This window comes from Petaurus breviceps, unplaced genomic scaffold (assembly GCF_028583685.1).
Source record: "Petaurus breviceps papuanus isolate PSGF00001 unplaced genomic scaffold, PetGlider_PUasm1.0 229, whole genome shotgun sequence".
Taxonomy (NCBI): Eukaryota; Metazoa; Chordata; class Mammalia; order Diprotodontia; family Petauridae; genus Petaurus; species Petaurus breviceps.
This window is the reverse complement of record NW_027185903.1, coordinates 20,466,693-20,489,694: the sequence shown is the minus strand read 5'-3', so window position 1 is coordinate 20,489,694 and position 23,002 is coordinate 20,466,693. Positions and strand designations below refer to the sequence as shown.

The 23,002-nt window shown below is 38.5% G+C and overlaps 1 protein-coding gene across 2 annotated transcripts; it reads left to right on the top strand.

Moving 5' to 3' along the window:
• The first annotated feature begins 2,619 nt into the window (after positions 1–2,619).
• Positions 2,620–22,330, top strand: CENPH (centromere protein H). 2 transcript variants are annotated; one of them, XM_069096348.1, is made up of 9 exons: positions 2,620–3,601; positions 4,956–5,011; positions 7,491–7,539; positions 9,282–9,353; positions 10,565–10,621; positions 11,956–12,019; positions 14,902–14,953; positions 18,620–18,780; positions 21,676–22,330. In XM_069096348.1, the coding sequence occupies exons 1-9, from the start codon at positions 2,715–2,717 to the stop codon at positions 21,766–21,768; spliced, it is 1,491 nt and encodes a 496-aa protein (XP_068952449.1). In that variant the 5' UTR covers positions 2,620–2,714; the 3' UTR covers positions 21,769–22,330. The 2 variants fall into 2 exon arrangements, with proteins under 2 accessions (XP_068952449.1, XP_068952450.1); XM_069096349.1 differs by having other exon boundaries at positions 2,621–3,250.
• Positions 22,331–23,002: the final 672 nt, after the last annotated feature.

Genomic DNA, 23,002 nt, shown 5'->3' with positions numbered 1-23,002 from the left:
TTCTTAGTAAAAGTGATAATTATTTCAAAGAGATGGGCTTAAGTAACCACACCGGAAAAACAAAACAGATGAAGAAAAATATTGCTTATGTTGTAATATGTAGCTGGATAAACAACTCAATCAGTCAATATACATTATTTATATTGGGACAGAAATTGAACAAGGAAAATGAACCAAGTCCAGAATGGAAGAGATTAGTCTGGGTCACATTTGGGAAATCATGCAATGCTCTTAGTTATCCTAAGCTACGTAATGCTATAAAAGCCTATCTCTTTAATACCAGCATTCTACCACTGATTCCAGATGGCTACAGATCATGAAACACTATGATTTCTGAAGAATCAAAATTTCAGGTAACCCAAAAAGAATGGAAAGATGCATGATGAGTACAAGTAGGCTACAACATCGATCTAACAATGACTTACGAACCAATAGCGGCAAAAACAAACAAAAAAGCAAGGAATCATCAAAGAATACAAAAAGGGGAAGGTCTGTCATACAGTGAGGAGAAATAGATTATAGCAGGGTTTTAAAAATAAAAATATGATATATATATATATATATATATATATATATATTTATGTGTCATATATAAAAAGGGCATCTAGGTAGTACAGTGGTCAGAGTGCCAGGTCTGGAGTCAGGAAGATTCATATATGTAGGTTCAAATCTGGTTTCAGAAGCTTGTCACTAAACCCTGTTTGTCTCAGTTTCCTCATATATAAAATAAGCTGGAGAATGGCAAGCCACTCTAGTATATCTCTGCCAAGAAAACCCCAAAAGGGGTCATGAAGAGTTAGACATGACTGAAACAAATAAGCCACAACAAAAGCAAGGTCTTATAGATGTAATCCATGGCTCAAAGCCCACTTTTATGGGACTCTTCTCATTGCTAGCGATTACTTAGTGCTCTGAGCCTGAGTACTTTGAGTCATGGGTAACATAGGCATCCATAAAGTATTTAAAGAATCTGCATCATCCAGTCAAAACAGCAAGAATTTACTAAGCATCTATCATGTGCCAGCAGTGTGTGAAGAGTTGGGGATACAAAAAGCTGTCACACTTCCCTGCTCTCAAGAGGCTCACTGTCCCCTGGCATAGGAGGTCAAAAGATATGGACAAGAACAGTGCAAGAGGGGCAGGTGAAGGCAGGGTTCCAAGTTGCACTGGCAGAAGGAACCTGCACAACAAATGAGATTGTATTTCCAGCTAAGTTAACAAAATAAGGCCATTTCTTACAGGTACTCAAATAGAAGTAGAGTATCAATATGTAATCATCTATGAAAGGTGCAGAACTCCTTTTCCATACTGTGAAATGGATACTAGACTAGTCTAAAGCTATGAGTCCAGCCCTTTCTTTCATCTTTCCACTTGCCCCTGGATAGATCTCAACATATTTTTTGCTGTTGCCTAACAGGCCTTTAAGCAAAACCGATGGGATTCAAATACATTATAATTTTTAATGATTAACCTCATATTATTTCATGTTGATCTTCACATCTTTGGCCTTCACAGCAGCCCTGTTAACGAAGTATTGTGTTTCCACACCCAAATGCCTTGACTGATAAAGAGACAGAGGCACAGAAAGCTTAGTTTGTCCAATGGGGCACAACTAATTACTGAGAAAGCTCAGTTTAGAAGTCAGTTCTTCCAGGTAATGGTTCAGTGTTTTTCAACTATCCCACATTAATGGCAGCTGCTGGGGTTTAATTTAATTATAACTGGGGTCAATCTACAAGTTGGAACAAGCATAACACTCCAGTAAAACTGTGGGGAAAAAAGCCCCAGCTTTAGCCTTGGGTCTCCTTCCTATCCTCCTCAGCTCTCTTCTTTGTCTGGAAGAAGACTTTGTGCTCTTTAAAAGGTCTAGAGGTTGTTTAACTTCCCATTGGCGTCCTAGCAGGATCCTTGGATCAGCTGACATGTCTGCATTTGCAGACAAGGATAGGCTGTGCAATTCCACAAGGAGTTGGTCAGGGATTTTGCATCAATTAAGCATTTACTGTATGCCAGGCATGGGTTAAGTGCTGGGAACACAAGGAAAGTCAAAAGGCTGTTTCTATCTTGGAGTGGCTCACAATCAAATAGGGGAGACAAGTATGTACAAACCTGCTTCACACAGAATAAATATAAAATATAGAAAACATATAAAATACATAAACATAAAAATAGATGATAAACAAAGGAAAGGTATTAGAATTCAGGGGGATGAGCAAAGGCTTCCCACAGAAGGTGGGACTTTAACTGAGATTTGAAGGCATTCAAGGTAGCTAAGAAAAGAACATGAGGAAGGAAAGCATTTTAGATCTGGAGGACAGCCAGTGAAAATGCCCAGAGCTGAGAGATGGAGTACCTAACAAAACCTGTTAGGTACTGCCCGTGTAACCTTGGAAAGATCCCTTCGGAGCGGTCTCCAGGGTCTCTTCCAGATCTGAATTTATGACACTAATCCTAGGGCTCTTTTTACATCACAAATAGAGGAAAGCGAGGGCCGACGAAGGGGAAGGAAGGGGAAAAGCTTGCTAGGTAAAGAGAAGGAACAGCAACCGTGCTCAGAGAAGCCGAGCCAAGCATCTCGGCCCTATTCGAGGTCCGCCCCAGCCTGCCAGCCCCGCCTCTGTCTCCGCCTCCTGTGACACGTGACCGCACAAATTCCAAACGCCCCAGAACGCGGGAAACTTCGTTGCTTTCTCCTGAGGGTCCACGGTCCTGGGATGGAAACGCTGGGCGCCAGGACCCGGCAGACCACGCGCCGCTCCAAAAGGGCTGGAGTCGGTGAAGCGCGTGAGGAAGAGGAGGCAGTGCGGGTCGCCCGGCCGCGGCAAGCCAGAAGCAGCCCCCGCCGGAATGCACCGGAGGAAGAGGAGGTGCAAAGCGCCACGCCTAGCTCCAGCCCGAGGCCCAGACGTTCCCTGCGAAACAAGGGCGTGAACGCTCGGGACCGGAAAGGCGAGGAGTTTGAGGAGAGGGCGGCTGCGGTGCAAAGCGCCCCGCGCAGGTCCGGCCGGCACTCCCGGGGGGAGAAGCAGGAATCGCTGAGCACCCTGTCCCGGCGTTCCCGGAGCACTGGCCGCAGGAACAGGAGAGGAGAGGACGGGGAAGTGCGGGGCTCCAGGCCTGGGCGGCCCGAGCGCAGCCCCGGCCACAATGCGCCGCTGGGCCAGGAGGATATGCTGGTCCAGAACGCCCCCGGGGAGGACGAGGCGGAGGCCCGGATGACCTATACCCCAGGCGCCAAACCGAGCTCAAGGAAGTACACCAGGGAGGAAGAGGAGGAGGTGTGGGGCACCAGGTCCCTGGGCCGGGACCAGGGGAGGACGAGGATGCGCCACGCACCAAAGACTCCGGCTGGAGACAAAATTCCGGTCGGCCCGTCTGGCTGCGTAGGCGAGAAGGAGCCGGTGCGCAGGTCGCCGCGGCCAGCACCTGTCCGCAGCGAGGACTCTGGGAACTATGCGCTGGACACCAGCGACCAGGGGGCCGTGCCCAGTATCAGTGGCAGAGGAGAGACTCCTCCAGCTGCCTCCTATAGGAAAGAGAGTGGAGAAGAAGAGGGGAGGGAGGAGGATGAAGATTGTAATATGTTGCGGCAGCTGCTCAGGTTCTTACCCCTTCTGGTTTAGCGCCACCCCCAGCTCCAGGAACGAATCAGTTGGTAGCGAGTCTGTTAGAGAATCCAAGCCTCCCCTTAACAGACTAGGAAACTGAGGCCCCAAAGAGCTACGGTAGTGATATGTGGGGAGCGACTGTCACGCAGCCAAGAAATAGACCAACTTGGGCTCACAGGCTTTCCAGCCATGCCCTCCCAAAGTGAGGAGTTACCTGTTCTTTAAAACATCATTTTTCCACCAGTGTACCGTTTTATTTTCTAATCTGGACAAGAAAAGTATTTCTTGTTCATTTGAGATAACTTAGTGGCCGAAATTCAGAATTAATAGGGTGGACTCTTTTGGAGATGGAGTTCCTTTTACAAATCTTAATGTTCCATGCTTTTTGCCTGTGCTACCGATTTTTTAAAATTAGTAAGCTGTTTTTAGGCAAATAGGTTTTTCTTAGGTAAACTGTATTTGACTACTGGAGAGGTCACTCTACCTTTTAAAGCAATTTATTGGGAACCAAAAGAATGCTATAGACATTAAATCCCTGCTTTTGGAAGGATTGAAATTATATAGCAGTTTCATACACTACTTGAGAGAATATTTGGTTGTTTTCCCTCTCTAAATTTACCTTTTATCTTTCAAATCCTCAAAAAGGGCCCCTTTATTTTGAAAGCCCCATCCCCAATTCACCGAGTGACATTGGGTTAATCATCAAATTTCTTCAAGTAGCATTTTTAAAAATCTGGAACGTTACCCCAAACTACTTATCTCTAGGACTTTTAGTGGTTAAGCAAAGGAATGATAGCCTGCCAAAGGCTTAAAATTGGTACCATGCTTCTTTGAATGCTTCATAAAACTGCTTGCTGATTATTTACCATTATTTGCATGATTCCTGTTTTTCCTGATGTTCTTTGAATTAGAAGCATTGAAACAATAACCTTGTGTGTCGATTATACTTCTAAATATATGTAAAGAAGGAGATTTAACATTGTCTTGGTTGTTCGATGTTTCAATTGCTGCCCCCAACTGTGACCTATTTCCTGAGACAAAGGTCAGCAGGTCATGATCCTTCCTTTAAAAACATTCTCAGTTCTTGACCTGAAGTAGCCATTGACCAGTTTTTTGTTGGATAAACCAAAAAGCTTAGTTCCTTGTATGTTTTCCCCTATTGCATTTTTGTTCTTTTCTCTTAATCTGTGAAAAATTTGGAAAATTTTAGTTGTCAGAAACCGTATAGACTCTTTGAATAAACAGCATTCCTATGGAAATATATGATAATATCATATATAGCATATAATACTATAGTATTCCTGTGGAAATCACTACCTTGTTCTAACTCTGAGCTTTCCTTTATAGACTGAAGGATCAGATTAAACAGCAACTACTGGAATATAAGGTAGAGGTTGAAGCAAGTAAGTTTTTATTTAGCTTTTGTTATCATCAGCTTTGATTGTAGAGAGAATAATAGAAAACTGATAAATTGTTTTTGTTGTTGTTCAGTCTTGTCTGACTCTTTTTGACCCCATTTGGGGTTTTCTTGGCAAAGATATTGGAATGATTTGCCATTTCTATCTCCAACTCATTTTACAGATGAGGAAACTGAGGCAAACAGGCTTAAGTGACTTGTCCAGGGTCACAGCTAGGGAGTGTCTGAGGCCAGATTTGAACTCAGCAAGATGAGTCTTCCTGACTACAGATCTGGCACTTTTATACACTGCACTGTGACACACCTAGCTGCCAATAAATCGTTTAGGGGAAAGGAAATCTGCTTCACAGAAAATTGTGCTTTCCAAATATTCATTGCCTACTTTGTGTGTATCTTTTCTGTGCCTAACAGCACTACAAAATAAAATTTATACTTGGTCCTTGGCCTTTAAGAACTTTTAGAAAGTGTATTATAGTAGAAAAGGTACTAGATTCCAGTCAGACCTGTGTTTTGAATCTTAGTTGACATTGATTTTTTTGTGTGACCTCTGGACTTCACTTTCCTCAGCTGTAAAATGAGAGTCTTGGATCAAGTTTAGCAACACCTTTAAAGCCGTATCTAATAAGCCTTATTAATCTAGTCATACAACTAAGATATACACATAAAATAATGCAGTTGTTTTATATTTCATGTTGAGATGTCTCAAGCTACAAGGCACCATCCGAAGGATTGAGGGTTAAAATGAGTGTTATAGACTAATCATTTTGTGATGTCAGGGAGAATGGGCTGCAAAAGGTAAAGTTTTTTTTAAGACATGAAAGCTCTGTAAGATTTGTATAAGCAGAGGGTGGAGGAAGGGAATTCACAGCTCAGAGTTGAAAAATAGCAGAAACAGTGGGAAAAATTGTTCTGTCTGAAGTGGAGGGCTCCATTTTTTGGTTTCTTTTTGGAAGGCAATTGGAGTTAAGTGATTTGCTCAAGGTCACATGGCTAGTTTTTGTGTTAAGTGTCTGAGGCTGGATTTGAACTCAGGTCCTCCTGACTCTAGGGCCAGTGCTCTATTCACTGTGCCACCTAGCTGCCCCTTAAATCCCTAAGACAAGGATTTCTAGGAATATTGCTTCCTTTGTAATTCACAAAAGATGTAAAGAATAGAATAAAATGTTAGGTTGAAGCCAAGAATTACAGTAAATCCTTATCACCTTTTACGTACCTCTACCCCTTCAATTGAATGCTGTGCTTGAATTTGGCTGTTGGGACAACTAGGTGGCACCATGGATAGAAACTCATCCTCTTGAGTTCAAATCTGGCCTTACTAGCTATGTGGCCCTGGGTAAGTCACTTAACCCTGTTTGGCTTAGTTTCCTCATCTATAAAATGAGCTGGAGAAGGAAATGGCAAACCATTCCAGTATCTTTGCCAAGAAAACCCCAAATGGGCTCGCTGAAACAACTGAAGAAGAAGACTACATTCTGCAGATCCCCTTTTCACTCATCTCAAACTTATTACCAATGCCTCATTAATAAAAGTAGCCTTTGATGTTCCTTTCCAGACATTTATATAAGGCAGTTCTCATCAAGAGGTGATAAAGAGGGGCCTAATAGCTGGGAATGAGCATTATAGGTTGCTCTCTGCTAGACACAATCCCTTTGGATTTCTTTTATATGTGGTTTTATATATGCTCGTTTCCATAGAATGTAAGGATTGCTTTATTTGTGGCCTTTGATCTCTAGCACCTAGCAACAGTACCTGATACATAACTAAATGCTTGTTTGCTGATTGATTATAGGACTTTTTTTTGATTTGATTGATTTTTGATTGATTTATCACATTGACTTTTGATTGATTATAGGACATTTTCCTGCTGGAAGTTTGTTATTGCAAGGATTTTGGCCACCTTTTCTATTAAGAATCTAGGTGTAATCTGTATTGATGTACTTTTTCACAACACTGTCTTTACATTTTTAAAAGATTTATGCATCACAAAACATAATTTAACTAAAGACAAACTTAAGGCTAGGATATAAAGTATTTGAATGTCTCTGTGAGTCTTTGATATCAACTATTTACACATGATTCCTTTATTCTTTTTTCTTCTTGTTTACCTCTTGCTCTTGCTAATTTGGCAGATTTTCATGATTAAAAATTGAACAACTTATACCCCTCCATCAAACTTGCTTAGAAACCAATATGTCAAATGTTATCCTAAGAATAAGTATTTAGGAGGCCTGGTGAGTTAGCCTGTCACAATAATGATTGTCTCCCTATTCTTTTCAAGAGAAAGCTACATTAGTATGTTCCTTGTGTGTTTTTCCTTTTCTGCCTTTTTCACTTAGAACACCTAGACCAGGTTGTACTCAGCCTCTGGTGAGGACTGATGTTTGTGAAAAGACTTTTTTGTTTTGTACGTACATTCCTCAGTAAGAAGCTGTTAGTAACTTTAAAGAATGTTGCTTGTTTTGTAGGTAAAGAGAGTCCTATAGAAGAACTCACAGAAGATGGCTTACTTCAGAGGTATGTCTTCTCAGTTTCCTTTTATGGGACTTTACTTGGATTTAGTTAAGTTTCCCTTCACCACCCTCACAGAGTTATTGTAAGGGTCAGATGGGGTAATACCAGTGAAGCTCCCAGCTCAGAATCTCGTCCATAGTAGGCACTTAATGAATGCTTATTCCCTTTTCCCCTTAAGACAACGTGTTCCATTCACATTATCTTGAGATTTAGTCTCATCCAAAAGACTTTGAATTTTACTGAATGCCTATTCTGTGTTCCATTCACTTTGCTAAGTACTACAGATACAGATATAAAAGAGGGTGTGGCTAGGTGGCACAGTGAACAGAGAACCAACCCTGGAGTCAGGAGGACCTGAGTTCAAATCTGACCTCAGACACTTAACACAAAAACTAGCCGTGTGACCTTGGACAAGTCACTTAGCCCCAATTGCCCTACCTTCCTCCCTCCAAAAAGCAAAAAAATATATATATATAAAAGAGAAAGGTGCTACCTTCGGGATTGTGAGCAAGCCAGAAAACATTGGATTGTCACAAATTTTGCAGAACAAAGTGTAATGATGTTTTGATGATAGTTCCCAGAGCAAAGAGTGGAAAAGGAACAGATGGTACACATGTGGAAGCAGGGAAGATAGTAGATAGCAAGGTGTCCAAATCTGGACCTGGATATAATTGGGTCACTTGAGTTTGAAGTTATTAATCAGGACAACTCATGTCCAAAGCTGAATACCTTATTACCACATCCATCATGTCTGTTGTCTGGAGGTTCTGGTCTGCAGAGCATCTTATTGAGAAGAAGGGGGCAGGAGCCAGAAAAGCTGGAAAGATGCCTGAGTGGGCCCAGGTTTCCTGGTAGATGAATGGATAATCACATTCCCCATACTTGGAATACCCTCTCTTCCCTTCTACATAGTGAAATTTCCATTGTTCAAGACCAGTTTAGGTCTTATTTTTCCATGGAAATATGATCCTTGTTACCCACTTGCTTTCCTGAAATCCTATTATACAACCAGTGAAAACTTTTTGGGACTTGGAGTCAGAAGACCCAGGTTCGAATTCTTATTCTGACATTACCTATATGACTATTGGCAAATCTCTTTGGGCGTCTTTCCTCTTCTGTAAAATCATCTACCTCATAGGGTGCTTGTGAAGCTCTCATGAGATGATGACATTCATAATAGATTCTGCAAACTTTAAGATGTTGTATAAATGCTGGCCATTATTTGAATGTGAATTGGTGATTGGTTATTTTTATGGAGTGCTTTCTATGTTTGGCACTGTCCTAGGTACTGTGAGGGATATAGAAATAAGAGACATGGTCATTTAATACTGAAGCTTATGGTTCATTCGGAGAGAAGATGACTATGAACTAAATAATAGTGAACACTAGGTGTGAATGCAATTAGTGCTAAATTGTATGAGAAGTAAAGTAATTGTAAAATGAGGGTGATTGCTAAGAGCTAGATTGGTCAGAAGAGACTTCATACAGGACTTAAGTTCAGCCCTAAAGAAAGGCTAAGATGTGGAAATTTGGCTATCACACTCATAAATATCTGTTTAAAATATAGTTAACTGGAAATATTTCATTCCCTTCTGCATTTATTACAGCATGAGATGGTGCCTTTTTTTCTCATTCACAGAATGAAATCTTCTAGTAATTGTGCATTTGAGACTTTACAAAAATATGAAACAATTTCCTAAAGTTCTTAACTATACTTCTGTTAATTTTTTTATTGTTGTTAATAGGATTGACGATCTTGAAAGGAAAATGGAAGGGGTGAAGATTGAGTTAGAAATGAAAACTCTAGCTTTAAAAAGGTAATTTGGAATTTTAAAGTTATTTAACAAACATGAAAATGAATATGTTCATTTGAAGTAACATCTGGGTGGTATAGTGGATAGAGTACAGAATTTGGGTTAAGAAGACATGAATTGGGGTGGCTGGGTGGTGCAGTGAATAGAGCACTAGCCCTGGAGTCATGAGGACCTAAGTTCAAATCCGGCCTCAGACACTTAACACTTACTACCCCTGTGACCTTGGGCAAGTCACTTACCCCCAATTGCCCCTCCAAAAAAATAAAAAAAGAAGAAGACTTGAGTTTTTTACATCTGGCCTCAGACATTCTAGCTGTGTGACCCTGGGCAGACCACTTAGCCTCTGTCAGGTTCCTCATATATAAAATTGGGATAATGATAGCACCTACCACTCAGGGTTGTTGTGAGGATCAAATGAAATAGTATTTATAAGGTGCTCTGTAAACCTTAAAGCACTTTATAAATCCTAGCTACTAGTCTAATAACTGCAAATGACAAGTCATTCTCAAATAATGAAAAAGCATTGGAAATTCATATCGAGGCAACATTTTTTTAAGTATACAGACCAAATCCCATTACTAATGAGTAGAAACTGTTTTATGTTATTGGAATTTTGTCATATTGAGTTATTGGTCCTGCTCTGTAGTGTTGTCTCATCATACAGAACTAATTGTAAATGCAATGCAACAGCCCAGTCAAAACTCTTATGGGTTAGTTTATGGAATTAGAGAAAATGATTGGTTTCGTGGTACCGTATTATGATGTGGAGGTGATGTTGTCAACAGAACACAAGCTGGGGCAGATTCTTCCAAGCTGGGCAGGCTTCCAAGGAAGTACAGCCCTAATTAGGAACTGTGCCTTTCATGTGAGGACTAGCCTAGGTGAATTTGGAGAGACTCATCAGGGTGTAGGCTATGAGGTGATGAACTTATTCTGCCATAGCAACTTCCTACTAAAGACCTACTAAACCAAAGCAGAACTAGAAGGAAAGAAAGTACATCGAATGTACAGTTTGTCCTTGTCGTAGTAGAGTGATGGTTTTGGAAACAAGGTGATTGGTATAGTATCAAAGCATTTGCCACGTGCTTTAATTTAAAAACAACAGAAAGGTATATTGTACATTCAAGGGAAAATTCATGTGGCTGTTTTCTCTAGTTGGTTTGTCCTGAATGTTTTTCCTTATCGTGTAATAAGAACATTTTACACTATTCCAGGGTCCAGGTTGCACATGCCCTTCAGAAAAAACTGGAAAAAGAGGACAGTGAATCTAAGTAAGATTTTATTTTTTCCTTGACTTGATGAGGATAGAAATAAACATAAGTGAAATCTGCCCAAGTACAGTACTTTGGTTTCACAGGTTATTAGAATTAAATGCCTTTCTTTCATGATCGATGGGTAGGGGAACTTTAAGTGGATGACAGAGACACACTTTAGGCATTGAACTAAAAAACACCATTTTTGTGGGCTTGGATTTTTGGGGTTTTTTTAAGTGTATGACTAGTAAATGAGAAAGTCTCCTAGGAGTTTGTATACAACAAACATTAGCATAAACCTGATTAACCCAGGTATATGGAGCCATTTCATGTGTAGCATTAGCAGAGGGTGTGAGAGGATCCTTTATCTAAAGGGGCAGGACTCCCCGGTTGCCCCTTTGAGCATCACTAGAAAGATGAGGAAAGACATTTGACAGTTTGATTTCCCTGAGCTTTAATTTCCTTATCTGTAAGATTAGGGAGTTGTACTGAAGTGGCAAGTAGTGAGTTCTTTTTTTTTTTTTTAAAGCAATCGGGGTTAAGTAACTTGATCAAGGTTACACGGCCAGTTATTTCTGGGTGTGGTGCTAAGTATCTGAGCCCGGATTCGATCCCCAGGTCATCGTGACACTGGAGCTGGTGCTCTTACTCGATGAGCCACCTGGCCACCCCTGGCAAGTCGTGAGTTCTAAGCTAAATCTGGAGGCGCTTCTGAAAGGACTGAAAGGCAGGCAGCTTGTAGAGAAGAACTGGGAAAGATGGGAACAAGAATAGATATTTTTGGGCTGCATTCATTTGATGGGAGATGAATTTAGTCCCAAACAATCAGCAACTTTGTATGAATGAATATTAGGAAAATATATAGATTAATAGGTAATATGGTTGTGTTCTTGTGCTGTGCATACCTTGTCCCACAAACTGTATGGCCAAAGTCAAATTTGTTATGTTCTCTGATTCTTTACAGTGGAAATAAGGCAGATGTGATGCCTGTTTTTGTTTTTTAAAATCCAGATTGTCATTCAAGATTTATTGTATCAGGAATTTATTTTCCTCTTAAGACATTTTAGAAAACTTACTACATTGTAAGACTTTCATTATTATTTCAGTGACCAGCATTCTTTCCAGTGAAACACATCTGAGATTTTAAGATAAAAGTCAAATGTCATTTAGTAGCAATTTGATTTTTTCATTAAATTTTTATGGCACATAATTCTTCTCTTAAGTGAAGGATTTCTATCATAATAAATAGCTGATTTGATGAACATCTTATATGTTCCTATTTCCCAGTTGGTTCTTTTGTTAATGAGAAATAAATTTATTGTAATTGACATTTTTTGTTGTTCCTTGTTTAGATCAATCTTGGCAATTTTGAAAAACATTTTAGCTCTTAATAGTTCAATACTGAAAGCTCAGCAGGTAAGTATGTTCCATATTATATAACTTATCTACTCATGATTTCCAGTATCAAACTCTTTGTTAATGATTCTGCTTTATCTCTAGTCCTGACCTAAGCACTAAGCTTAATTCATCATTGTCTTTCCTAAGCTAGGCTCACCCCTTCCCAATTTTTACACTTCTATCATTAATGACATAATTTTCCCAGCCATCATGGCTTCATTTTTAAAAACCCTTGTCTCATTCATCCCTTATCCTACTTATTTTTCTTTTTTATGAATTCTTTCTTCAATTTAAATCCATAAATATTAAGCATCTTTTCCCTCTCTGAAGGCATGGCCATGCTCATCTAAACCTGTCCCCATGCTCTGCACACAATAAGCATATAGCATTCAATGCATTTTTTTTAATCAGAAAAAAAATTGTGAAGATGAAATTCAGTGAGATACTTGCTTAAGGGAAAGAAATTCACTGAAGCTTGTCACCTGACCATATTTTATGTCTCAAATGTGCTCGAATGTCTTAGTGTGGTGTGAACTTACTGCAGAGTTGGAGTCCCAACCACAAATTTTCCTCATGATTGAGTGAAAATGTATTAATTCATAATACAAGCAAATTTCCATTACATGGAATTCCTTGGAATGCTTAGATTGCTTTATTATAATAGAAGCTGGTTAAAATGAATGTTTCCATGTATGGATAGATATGAACTGATGCCAGTGAAGTAACTAGAGCCAGAAAAAAAACAATATATAAGATGACTATAATGGTATAATATTCACAGACTTGATTGGTTGATGTGTGATTGCAAGTAACCAAACTTGTGCTCAGAAAATAGTGGAGAAAAAGTTGGCAATGGGCACTGAATTTTATTTAATTTATAGAGATGGTGAATGGTTTAGGTTCAGAGGGATGTATTTCAGAAAGGAACAGGATATAAAGACACATCAATAAAAACATTTTTTAAAAATATGGGTAGGTACCGCATTCCCAATTCTTACAGCCTTAACTAGAACCAGTGGTTAGGCTTTTCTTGTAGTCTACTTGCTAATTATCAAATACTTTGAAACCCAGTTGAGGGGGCAAATATCATCTATAGATCTAAATATGTTCCTTTTTGTGTTAGTTTTGGTTTGGTTGGTTGAGTGGTTGGCAATTTGAGCTATTCTGAGATGAGTAAAGTATTGGGTTAGACTAAGTAGGGCCTCCTTTGAAATCTTTGTCTCTAAGAACCTATATTTTAATTGTGTTTGCTCTATTTGTATTCAACCAAATTTAGCGTTTTCATTTTTCCCTGCCTATGTTTCTTAAAAATAGGTAGGGAGTTGAAATCCATCTTTGTTATTGGTGGCACCACTAAATCATTTCCTAAGAAATAACATCCTTTTAACTTTTTTTTTCCCTTTTTGGAGGGGGAAGGTAGGGCAATTGGGGTTTAGTGACTTGTCCAAGGTCACGCAGATAGTTTTGTGTGTGTGTGAAGTGTCTGAGGCCAGATTTGAACTTAGGTCCTCCTGACTCCAGGGCTGGCGCTCTATTCACTGCGCCACCTAACCGCCCCTTAACATATATTCTTTAAAAATCTCATTTGTTTTTTAAAATTCCAAATAATATTGATTCTCCTTTATTAAGAGGTTTATTAATAAGCTTAATTCTTAGTTTGATCTTTAGTCAGGACTAGTTCCATTGGAAAGACAGTATAGGCAGTAGGGGTTGAATATATACTTCTGAATTTCTGGGGCTTTTTAAATGACCATTGCCTAGGACTTACAATTAAGGTGTTAAACACGTATCGAACAAGACAAATTCAGTCTTCTTAATTTCATTTCCTTTCTTTTTTCTGAGGGGGTGAGGATAGGGAAGGGTAGGCAAATGGGGTTAAATGACTTGCCCAGCATCACACAGCTAGTAAGTGTCTGAGGTTAGATTTGAACTTGGGTTCTAACTCCAGGGCCAATACTCTATCTACTGTGTTACCTGGATGCCCCGCTTGATTGCATTTTCTATGCAGTACTCTATTGCATGTGTACTCAATTAGCTATTTATAATACTTAATACTCTACCTTTTGAGTTGATAAAGTGAAGGGAAAGTGGTAGGCATATGCCATAATGATTGAAAAAATAGTTACTAAAAGTTTACTATGTAAAACACCATGCTGGATGCTAGAAATACAAATTGAAATGTTAGTATTCTCCCAAGGAACTCACATTTCTAATGGGGAAAACAGGATATAGGAGGTTTTAGCTATAAGTCTTAAGTCCCATGGTCCTTACAGTACCACAGCAAAATAGATAATATTGCATCTTCTTTAAATTCCACTCATAAATAATCAGTTACCGATTGAATCATTTGGCAGTGCCAAGGACTTGGGTGGCAAGAACTTTCTTTTTTGAGTCTAAGATAGCTATGACTACAAAACCTGCAGAAACAATCACCAGGCCTAATCTTCATTGGGGTTGCATCCCAGGATGATGGGTGTGGTTCCCTTCTTCAGCATATCCCCACCTAGAAGTAAGATTGGTGATCTTGAGATCTTGTGTCTGTTCCAAGACTCTTGAGTTTCTGGGGCATGAGCTGTTGCCATCAGGGTAGGTGAGATGAAATAGCTGACCTAATGGTGACTTGAAATTTTCTGGATATTAGTACTTGAGCCTTCTTAATTCTAAATTCCTGTTGATTTTTCCACTTTATCCTGTTTATATCTTGTTTGTACATGGTTTTTTGCATGTTGTCTCCCCCATTTGACTATTAGTCCCTCAAGATCAGGGACTGTCTTTGAGCTTTCTTTGTATTCCCAGCATTTAACATGGTACCTGGCACATAGTAGGCATTTACTCAGTGCTAATGTGACTGTTGTTTGTGAGCACAATGCTTATTTTCTGTTTTAAAATTTGAATAACAGAAAACTCGGGACCTGGAGGAAAAAATACTTGAAGTTAAGAAGAAGAGATTAAGTATGTAAAATTCCTATAATTTACACTGTTACTTTCTGTGTATTGAAATGAATGGATGAATTTTATTGGTGTGATTAATTATTCCCTCCAGTGATACAGAGAGCAATTCCTCCAGGCCTGTCCATCCTGTGGGATTGTTTTTGTGTTTTCCTAATTTTGCCACAGGAAATCTCCAAGGGACCTACCTTCCTCCCTTCTTTTTTCCTTCCCTCCCTCCATCCATCTATCTGTCTCTCTCAGAAAAATGCTTTTTTAAATTTCAGTGCTAAAAAAATAAATATTTTTTCTACACTTTACACTTCATAAAAATAAAGTTGATATCTGTTTTCATATCTGCTTGTGGTCTACTCAGTGTCCAGCACTAAGTATGATTCAGAGATGTGAGTATGTTTTTATTAATTTGTTTGCTTTTAGTTTACAAGATTCATTACCACAATTCCTTGAGTTTCAAATTTCCTCTCCCTCCCTCCTCCCTGTGGCGGCATACAATCAGGCATAGTATCTGCAAATACTTTCACATTAGACGTTAGTCAGGTTATAAAGAAGGATTGTATCAGATGGAATGAACAATGGGAAAGAGGAAACAAAACCAAACGAAAAAAAAAAGCAGGTAGTTTGCTTCATTTTGCTTCATTCTGGGTTCAAACTCAGTTCTTTCTCTGGATGTAACCATCTCTCTCCATCATGAGTCTTTTGGGGGGGGGCAGCCAGGTGGCTCAGCGAGTAAGAGCACCGGCTCCAGTGTCGGGATGACCTGGATCAAATCTGGGCTCAGATACTCAGCACCACACCCAGAAATAACTGGCCGTGTAACCTTGAGCAAGTTACTTAACCCCGATTGCTTAAAAAAAAAATGAGTCTTTTGGGGTTGACTTATGAATCTGGATAGCTGACAAGATTCCAGTTTATCAAAGTTGGTTGTCACACATACGTTGTGTCTATAATTGTGTACAAATTCCTCCTGGCTCTGCTCTTCTCACTCAACATCAGTTCGTATAAATCTCCAGGTAAATATGAAGTCCATCTACTCCTCGTTTCTTATTGCACAATAGTATTCCATAACATGCATATACCACAACTTGTTCGGCCATTCCCCAGTTGATGGGTACTCCCTTAATTTCCAATTCTTTGCTACCACAAAAAGAGCTGCTATAAATATTCTTGTACATAAGGGTCTTTTTCCCACTTCTGTGATCTCTTTGGGATATAACCCTAGAAGTGGTATTGCTGGGTCAAAGGGTATGGAATTATTTCTAGCCCTTTGGGCATGATTCCAGATTGCTCTCCAGAAAGGTTGGATCAGTTCACAATTCCACCAGCAATGCATTAGTGTTCCAGTTTTTCCACATCCTCTCCAGCATTTGTCATTTTCCTGTTTTGTCATCTTAGCCAATCTAACTGGTGAGATGTGGTACCTCAGAGTTGTTTTGATGTGCATTTCTCTAATCAATAGTGATTTAAAGCATTTTTTCATATGCTTATAAATATCTTTAATTTCTTCCTCTGAAAACTGCCTGTTCATATCCTTTGACCATTTATCAATTGGGGAATGACTTGTATTCTTATAGATTTGACTCAATTCTCTGTATATTTTAGAAATGGGTCCTTTATCAGAGACATAGGTTGTAAAAATTCCCAATTTTCTACTTCCCTCCTAATCCTGGTTGCATTGGCTTTGTTTGTACAGAAGCTTTTCAATATAATGTAATAAAAATTATCCATTTTGCATTTTATAATGTCCTCTAATTCTTATTTGGTCATAAAGTCTTCCCCTCTCCACAGATCTGACAGGTAAACTATTCTTTGTTTTCCCAGATTGCTTACAGTATCAGCCTTTATACCTAGATCATGCACCCATTTAGACTTGATTTTGGTATATGGTGTTAGATAATGGTCTGTGCCCAGTTTCTGCCATACTATATTATCCTGGAGTATTTTTATCATTATTTTAGTCTGTCATATCCTGGAGATAACTCAAAATTGGATAAGGCCATGTTATCTATGCACCAAAAAGTCTTAGGAAAGGTCAGTTAACTCCTACCTTTTGCATTCACATAACACAGGATGCTCTGAGAGCAGATTTTAAAGCCGCATCATCAGGGACATCTGCATCGGAACTGACCCCAGGAATCAAATATTTTGGCTTACTACACATATCTTTACAAATCATACCAAATTATAAATGTCCAAATGCACAACCATTTAGCTGTATTATACTTGGTGCCTCTGTGTGCTAGTGTCTATGGCTGCCAGATATCCCTATATTAATGATAAAATGTCACCATGTGGAAGAGGATACAAGTTCTTTTAATTTATTTCAGCAGGAAAAAAACATTTCTTTTATTCTCACCTCCCTCAAACCATGCACCCCTTTTCAAAAAGAAAAATAAAACCCTTGTGACCAGATACTACAGTGTAGACAAAGCAAGTTCTTGAATTGGTCATATGCAAAAAATAGATGACTTCAGATTAAACCCATCACCTCTCTGGCAGGAGGTGGGCGTATACCTCATCATTGGTCCTTGGAAAACCAATGGGCGAAGACTAAGTCTCATAACATGTTAATACTGACATTTCTAAAGGTCTGAAAGCATTTTGGGCTAGGTTTACTGGGCAGCTAGGATGAGCCAAAGGATAGTTTCTTTTTTTCTGGATCAAATGAGATAACATTTATAAAACACTTAACACAGTGCTTGGCACATAGTAGGTACTTAATAAACACTTCCTTCCCCTTCTGTTGAAAGCTTTGTAGTTTCGATATTTCTGCCCTTGAAAACAGCTGTGTCCCTAGCATTATCCAGCTTGTCCCACCAGGTTAGAATTTTAAAGATAATGCTGAATAGTACATTTGACAACTCCAAATGCAAAACCTGAAAGGAATGCTACAAGTTGAAAGGTTGGGCTCCAAATCTTAGAATAGCCAAATTCACAGTTACCTCATGTTCTTTTGATGTTACAGGGATGCCAGTTGCCTATCCTTGAGCTTTTCTTCTCTCCATGCAACCAGCCCGTGGTCCTGTGTTGTTCATGTGGAATTCTTAACTCTAGACATTCTTCATCACATCTTGATGGACACAATTCTATATTATTACAACAACTGATAAATAGCAGTCCTCACACCATATTCATCTGCCTATTTAGAGACTGGAGGTGTCTGTTAAAAGTGAGAGATTAAATGGATTTTTAGCACTACATAGATGTGTAGACTAATATTCTGGGAGTTGTAATGCTTCTATGGAAGAAAAATTAAAAAGCAATATGAACCTGGATACAAGTCAGTTTTAGATGGTGAATTGATAGGTGATCAACGCCATTGAGAAAGTAATTTATGGATGAAAGCACCTTGAGAATGACTTTTATTACTGTTAAAAATTTCTTTTGGGGCGGCCAGGTAGCACAGCGAGTAAGAGCGCCGGCTCCAGTGTCGGGATGACCTGGAGATAGAATCCCGGGCTCAGACACTCAGCACCACACCCAGAAATAACTGGCCGTGTAACCTTGAGCAAGTTACTTAACCCCGATTGCTTTAAAAAAAAAAATTTCTTTTCTCTTGACTGAAATGTGCCTCAGATTTCAATACTGTAAATGTACCTTTTCATACTTGTAGATTCTGATTTGTTATATTTTATTGTTGTAATATTTTCTCTGTTATTTTAAATTTAACAGTGTATAAAAAAGCTGGAGAAGAAAAACTACTAGAAATACAGGCTGAAAATAAAAAGAAAAAAGATGAATTAAACCTCATGAAAAATAGTGCCTTAACTAAAATGAAGAAAAGTCTACAAAAGGAGATCGATACGACTACCATTATTCAAAATGTTTTTCAGGTAACATATATGTGAATTTGGAGGGCAAAATTTGTTGGGGTAGGAACATCTGTATCTTAATCAGTTGTTCATGAGAGACAATATGATTGGTACAGTAGAAGGCTCATGGGCCTGAGAGGGTGGGAACCTGAATTCAAGTCCTATCTCAGCTCGTGATTTGCTTTCTAACCTTGGGTTACTCACTTAACATCTTTTTCCTATAGTTTCTTCATTTGTTAAGTTAGAGGGAAGGTCCCTAAAACTACTTCAGTGCTAAGATTCTTTGACTTTATATATAAATTAAGCCTTTAATAGAATCACGGAATTTAAGACTTAGAAGGGGCCTTTACAGTCCAACTTGAATCTAAAAAATAATGCTTCTCCATTGTAAAAGACCTGACAAGAAGTCATTTGTTAGGGGCGGCCAGGTGGCTCAGCGAGTAAGAACACCGGCTCCAGTGTTGGGATGACCTGGGGATCAAATCCAGGCTCAGATACTCATCACCACACCCAGAAATAACTGGCTGTGTAACCTTGAGCAAGTTACTTAACCCCGATTGCTTAAAAAAAAAAAAAAAGAAGTCATTTGTTTTTTTCTTGAAGCTCTCAAGCAAGAGGAAACCTACTATCTACTGAGGCAGCCCATTCTACTTTAAAATACATATATAATGTGAATTTTATCAATTTTTAAAAAATCTTATTTTCTTTCCTTTGTCTCCTCTTTTTTATTCCTTCATCTATATACTGTGGGTTTGTAACTGTAGTCTATAAACCCCAAAGAGGTTAGGGCATGGATTACAGTAGACTCTGTACAGTTGGATGGGTGGAAAATGACTTCTTTATTTTCACTCACTTCTAATTGAAATTAAGCATTTCCTTCAATTGTGAACATAGACAACAAACCCTTCCAAAGAAAGGGGTTCATGGGCTTCACCAGGTTCCCAAAAGGGTCCATAACAACAAAAAAAGGTTAAGAACTTTTCTCTCGGGGCGGCCAGGTAGCACAGCGAGTAAGAGCACCGGCTCCAGTGTTGAGAAGACCTGGAGATCGAATCCCGGGCTCAGACACTTAGCACCCACCCAGAAACACCTGGCCGTGTAATCTTGAGCAAGTTACTTAACCCCAATTGCTTTAAAAAAAAATAACTTTTCTCTCTATATCTAAAGACCTTGTATACTTGAATTTGCTGCTATTTTTAAAAAACCAGACCACTTAAGTTACACGTCTTTTTATGCTACCTTGAGACTTTAGATAAAATGGAGAACTGTCATAGGCTCATTGGATTTTCACTAAGGATATATTGCACAGTGAAATAGCTTCAAAAGTCTGTAGCAGAGAATTATGTCCCTTGAGTTTCATTAGTTTCCTGCGCTTGGTTTAATATCTGAAATAGAAAAATGTGAAGCTCAAAGCTTCTGAGTGTAATAATTTATTTACAAGGCTAGCAGTTGCCAACAAATCAGGTCCACTGACTCCTTAGTAGTCAGAGACAAAGGAATGATTTACAGAGCTTACTTTTATAATAGAAGAAAAGGAAATCTTGAGACCTGTTTTGAAAATAATTCCAATTGGACAAGGCAGGTCATTTGACTAGGGTTTCTTGGGGCTTTACAGATGCAGCTAGCAGATATTGCCAACATTTGAATTAGGCTCCTCCGGACCTAAGGAGGACTTTATAGGGTGTGACAGTTACTCAGTCTGACATTTTCTTAGATTAGGCCTGTGTCTATTAACCTGTCTGTCGAACTGAGATTTCCTTTAGAAGTCTTGTCCTACAGTTGTAGCCTTTGCAATTAAAAGTGTTACTTTTAAGGAACATGTAGATTAACTAGTATAATTTATTAATCAGTTACTAAAAAGAAGACCTTCAGGGAGTTTAAGAAAAGGGGACTTTATCCACTAAGACTAAGAGGAACTTAACTTTTAGAAGGAGTCTTATAATAATTATGATTATTTTATTGCTACAAAGATATATGTATATCTGCAAAAAAATAATTACTAACAGAGCTTTTTCATTCTGTTAATCTTTTCGCTACATAGACCTTTGTCAGCTCTGGTTGAATTAGTTTTTTGTTTGCCCATCAACAATTGACAATGAAGGTCCATTAGTCAGTATTAAAATTATAAATAAGAAATAGGTTTTTTTGGTTTGTTTTTGGTCATTTTGGAGGGGGGAAGACAGGGAAATTGGGGTTAAGTGACTTGCTCAAGGTCACGCAGTTAGTAAGTGTTAAGTGTCAGAGTCGGATTTGAACTCAGGTCCTCCTGACTCCAGAGCTGGTGCTGTATTCACGGAGCCACCTAGCTGCCACAAGGAAATAGGTTTTTACTTAATTTGGCAAATGTTGGAACTTCACAGTAGGTGTAAAGCTGGCCCTGATTCGTAGTAATAATTAGCATTTACATAGAACTTTAAGGTTTGTAAATCACTTCGTGTATGTTATCTCATTAATTCTCATGATTATTCGCACTTTACAAATGAGGAAACTGAGGCTCAGAAAGAGTTACATGATTTGTTTAGGGTCACATAGCTTGTATCTGTGGTAGGATTTGAACTCGAGTCTTCCTTGCTCCGTGTTAGTACTCTACTCATTACTCTGCTTATCTCTAAGATTCTTCCTCATTAGTGTTTAAAAAACACAAACATCTAATCCCAACTGTTTCCTTTTTCATAAATATTTAAAATCAGAAAATGCCTATTCATAGGAACAAATATTAATTTGTAGACATCTAAACTTCCCACATAAGATCCATGACTTTATCCTTTGTAAATAAATTCAGGCCCCATAATCAAAATAAGCACAGAGAAAATATGCAGTGTAATTTTGATAATAATAGAAAGCACCCTTATATTAAAATGTCAACTTCAGCATTCCAAGAATATTTAACATACCTATATTTTATTTTCATTACAGCACCTCATTATGGCAGCAAAAATCGATTGGGCAGCAGATCCAGCCTTGAAGGACCTTATTTTACAGCTTGAGAAAAATTTAAGTTTCATTTGAACAGTTCTGCTTGTTTACATGCAACTAAATAGTAAATTTCATAAAAACTGTATTTTGGGCTGTATTTAATTAATTCAGACTCTTCAAAACATTTGTTTCAGTAATACTAACTTCAGAGTCATTCTGTGTCAATTATTAAAATGACATTGTGTCACGGAATTTGGAATCTTTAAGTAAGAAGTGTCGCTAAAAGTCAAGTCCAACTTCTCACCTAATATGGGAACCCTCTCTGTGATAGCTGCAGCAGATGGTCATCTGGTCATTGTTTGAACCCTTCCAGTGACTAAGCATTTACTACCTCATTAGACAATCTACTCCATATCTGAATAGCTCTGTTACTCCTTTATAGAGTGTTTATTAGTTAGTATTCTAGAAAATAGTGGTTACATCCAACTTTAAAAGCACTGTATTTTCTAAAATACGGATCTTTTTATGGTATTAAAAACTTTAATAAATTTATAGATTGTTATAATTGTTATTTTAATTATTAATTGCATTAAAGTTTTAAAAACTAATTTCAAAAAGGTATATCTTATAAATAAATTAGCTAATGATTTATAAATTTAGTTCAGTCCCTTTTTCTTTTAATTTAGATAAGGGGAGGGGGTTGTTATTTTTAGCGTCATTGTTTTCCCCTTTAGAAAAAAAATTCTCTTTGAATTAAAAAAAAGTTTAAAGTTTATTTTTCATTTAATGAAAATATATTCTCTTCCCCTACCCCTTCATTAAAAAAGCCCTGTAACAAATATCAAGCAAAATAAAATCCCATTTTGGCCATATCCAAAAATAAATCTCCTTTTGCATTTTAATTCCATTCTTCTGTCAGGAGAGTAACAACAATGATAATAGCTAATTTATATAGTGCTTACTGTGTACCAGGCACTATACACAAATATCTCATTTGATCCTCACAAACCTGGTGCTGTTATTATCTCAGCTTGACAGGTAAGAAAACTGAAGCTGTCCAAGAAGTGACTTACCATGGGTTTACACACCTAATGAGTGTCTGAAGCTGAATTTAGGCCCAGTGCTCTATCCCTTGCACCACCTAGCTGCTGCATTATGATTGGGTCACCTGGAATCATGGTCAATAGCATTGAGGAAAATTCTTAAGTTTTTGATGTGGGACAGAGCTGAGATGGTGGAGAAAAGGCAGGAACTTGCCTGAGCTCTCCCAAATTCTCCTCCAAGCAACTTTTAATTCCTCAAAACAAATTCTGGAGCAGCAGAACCC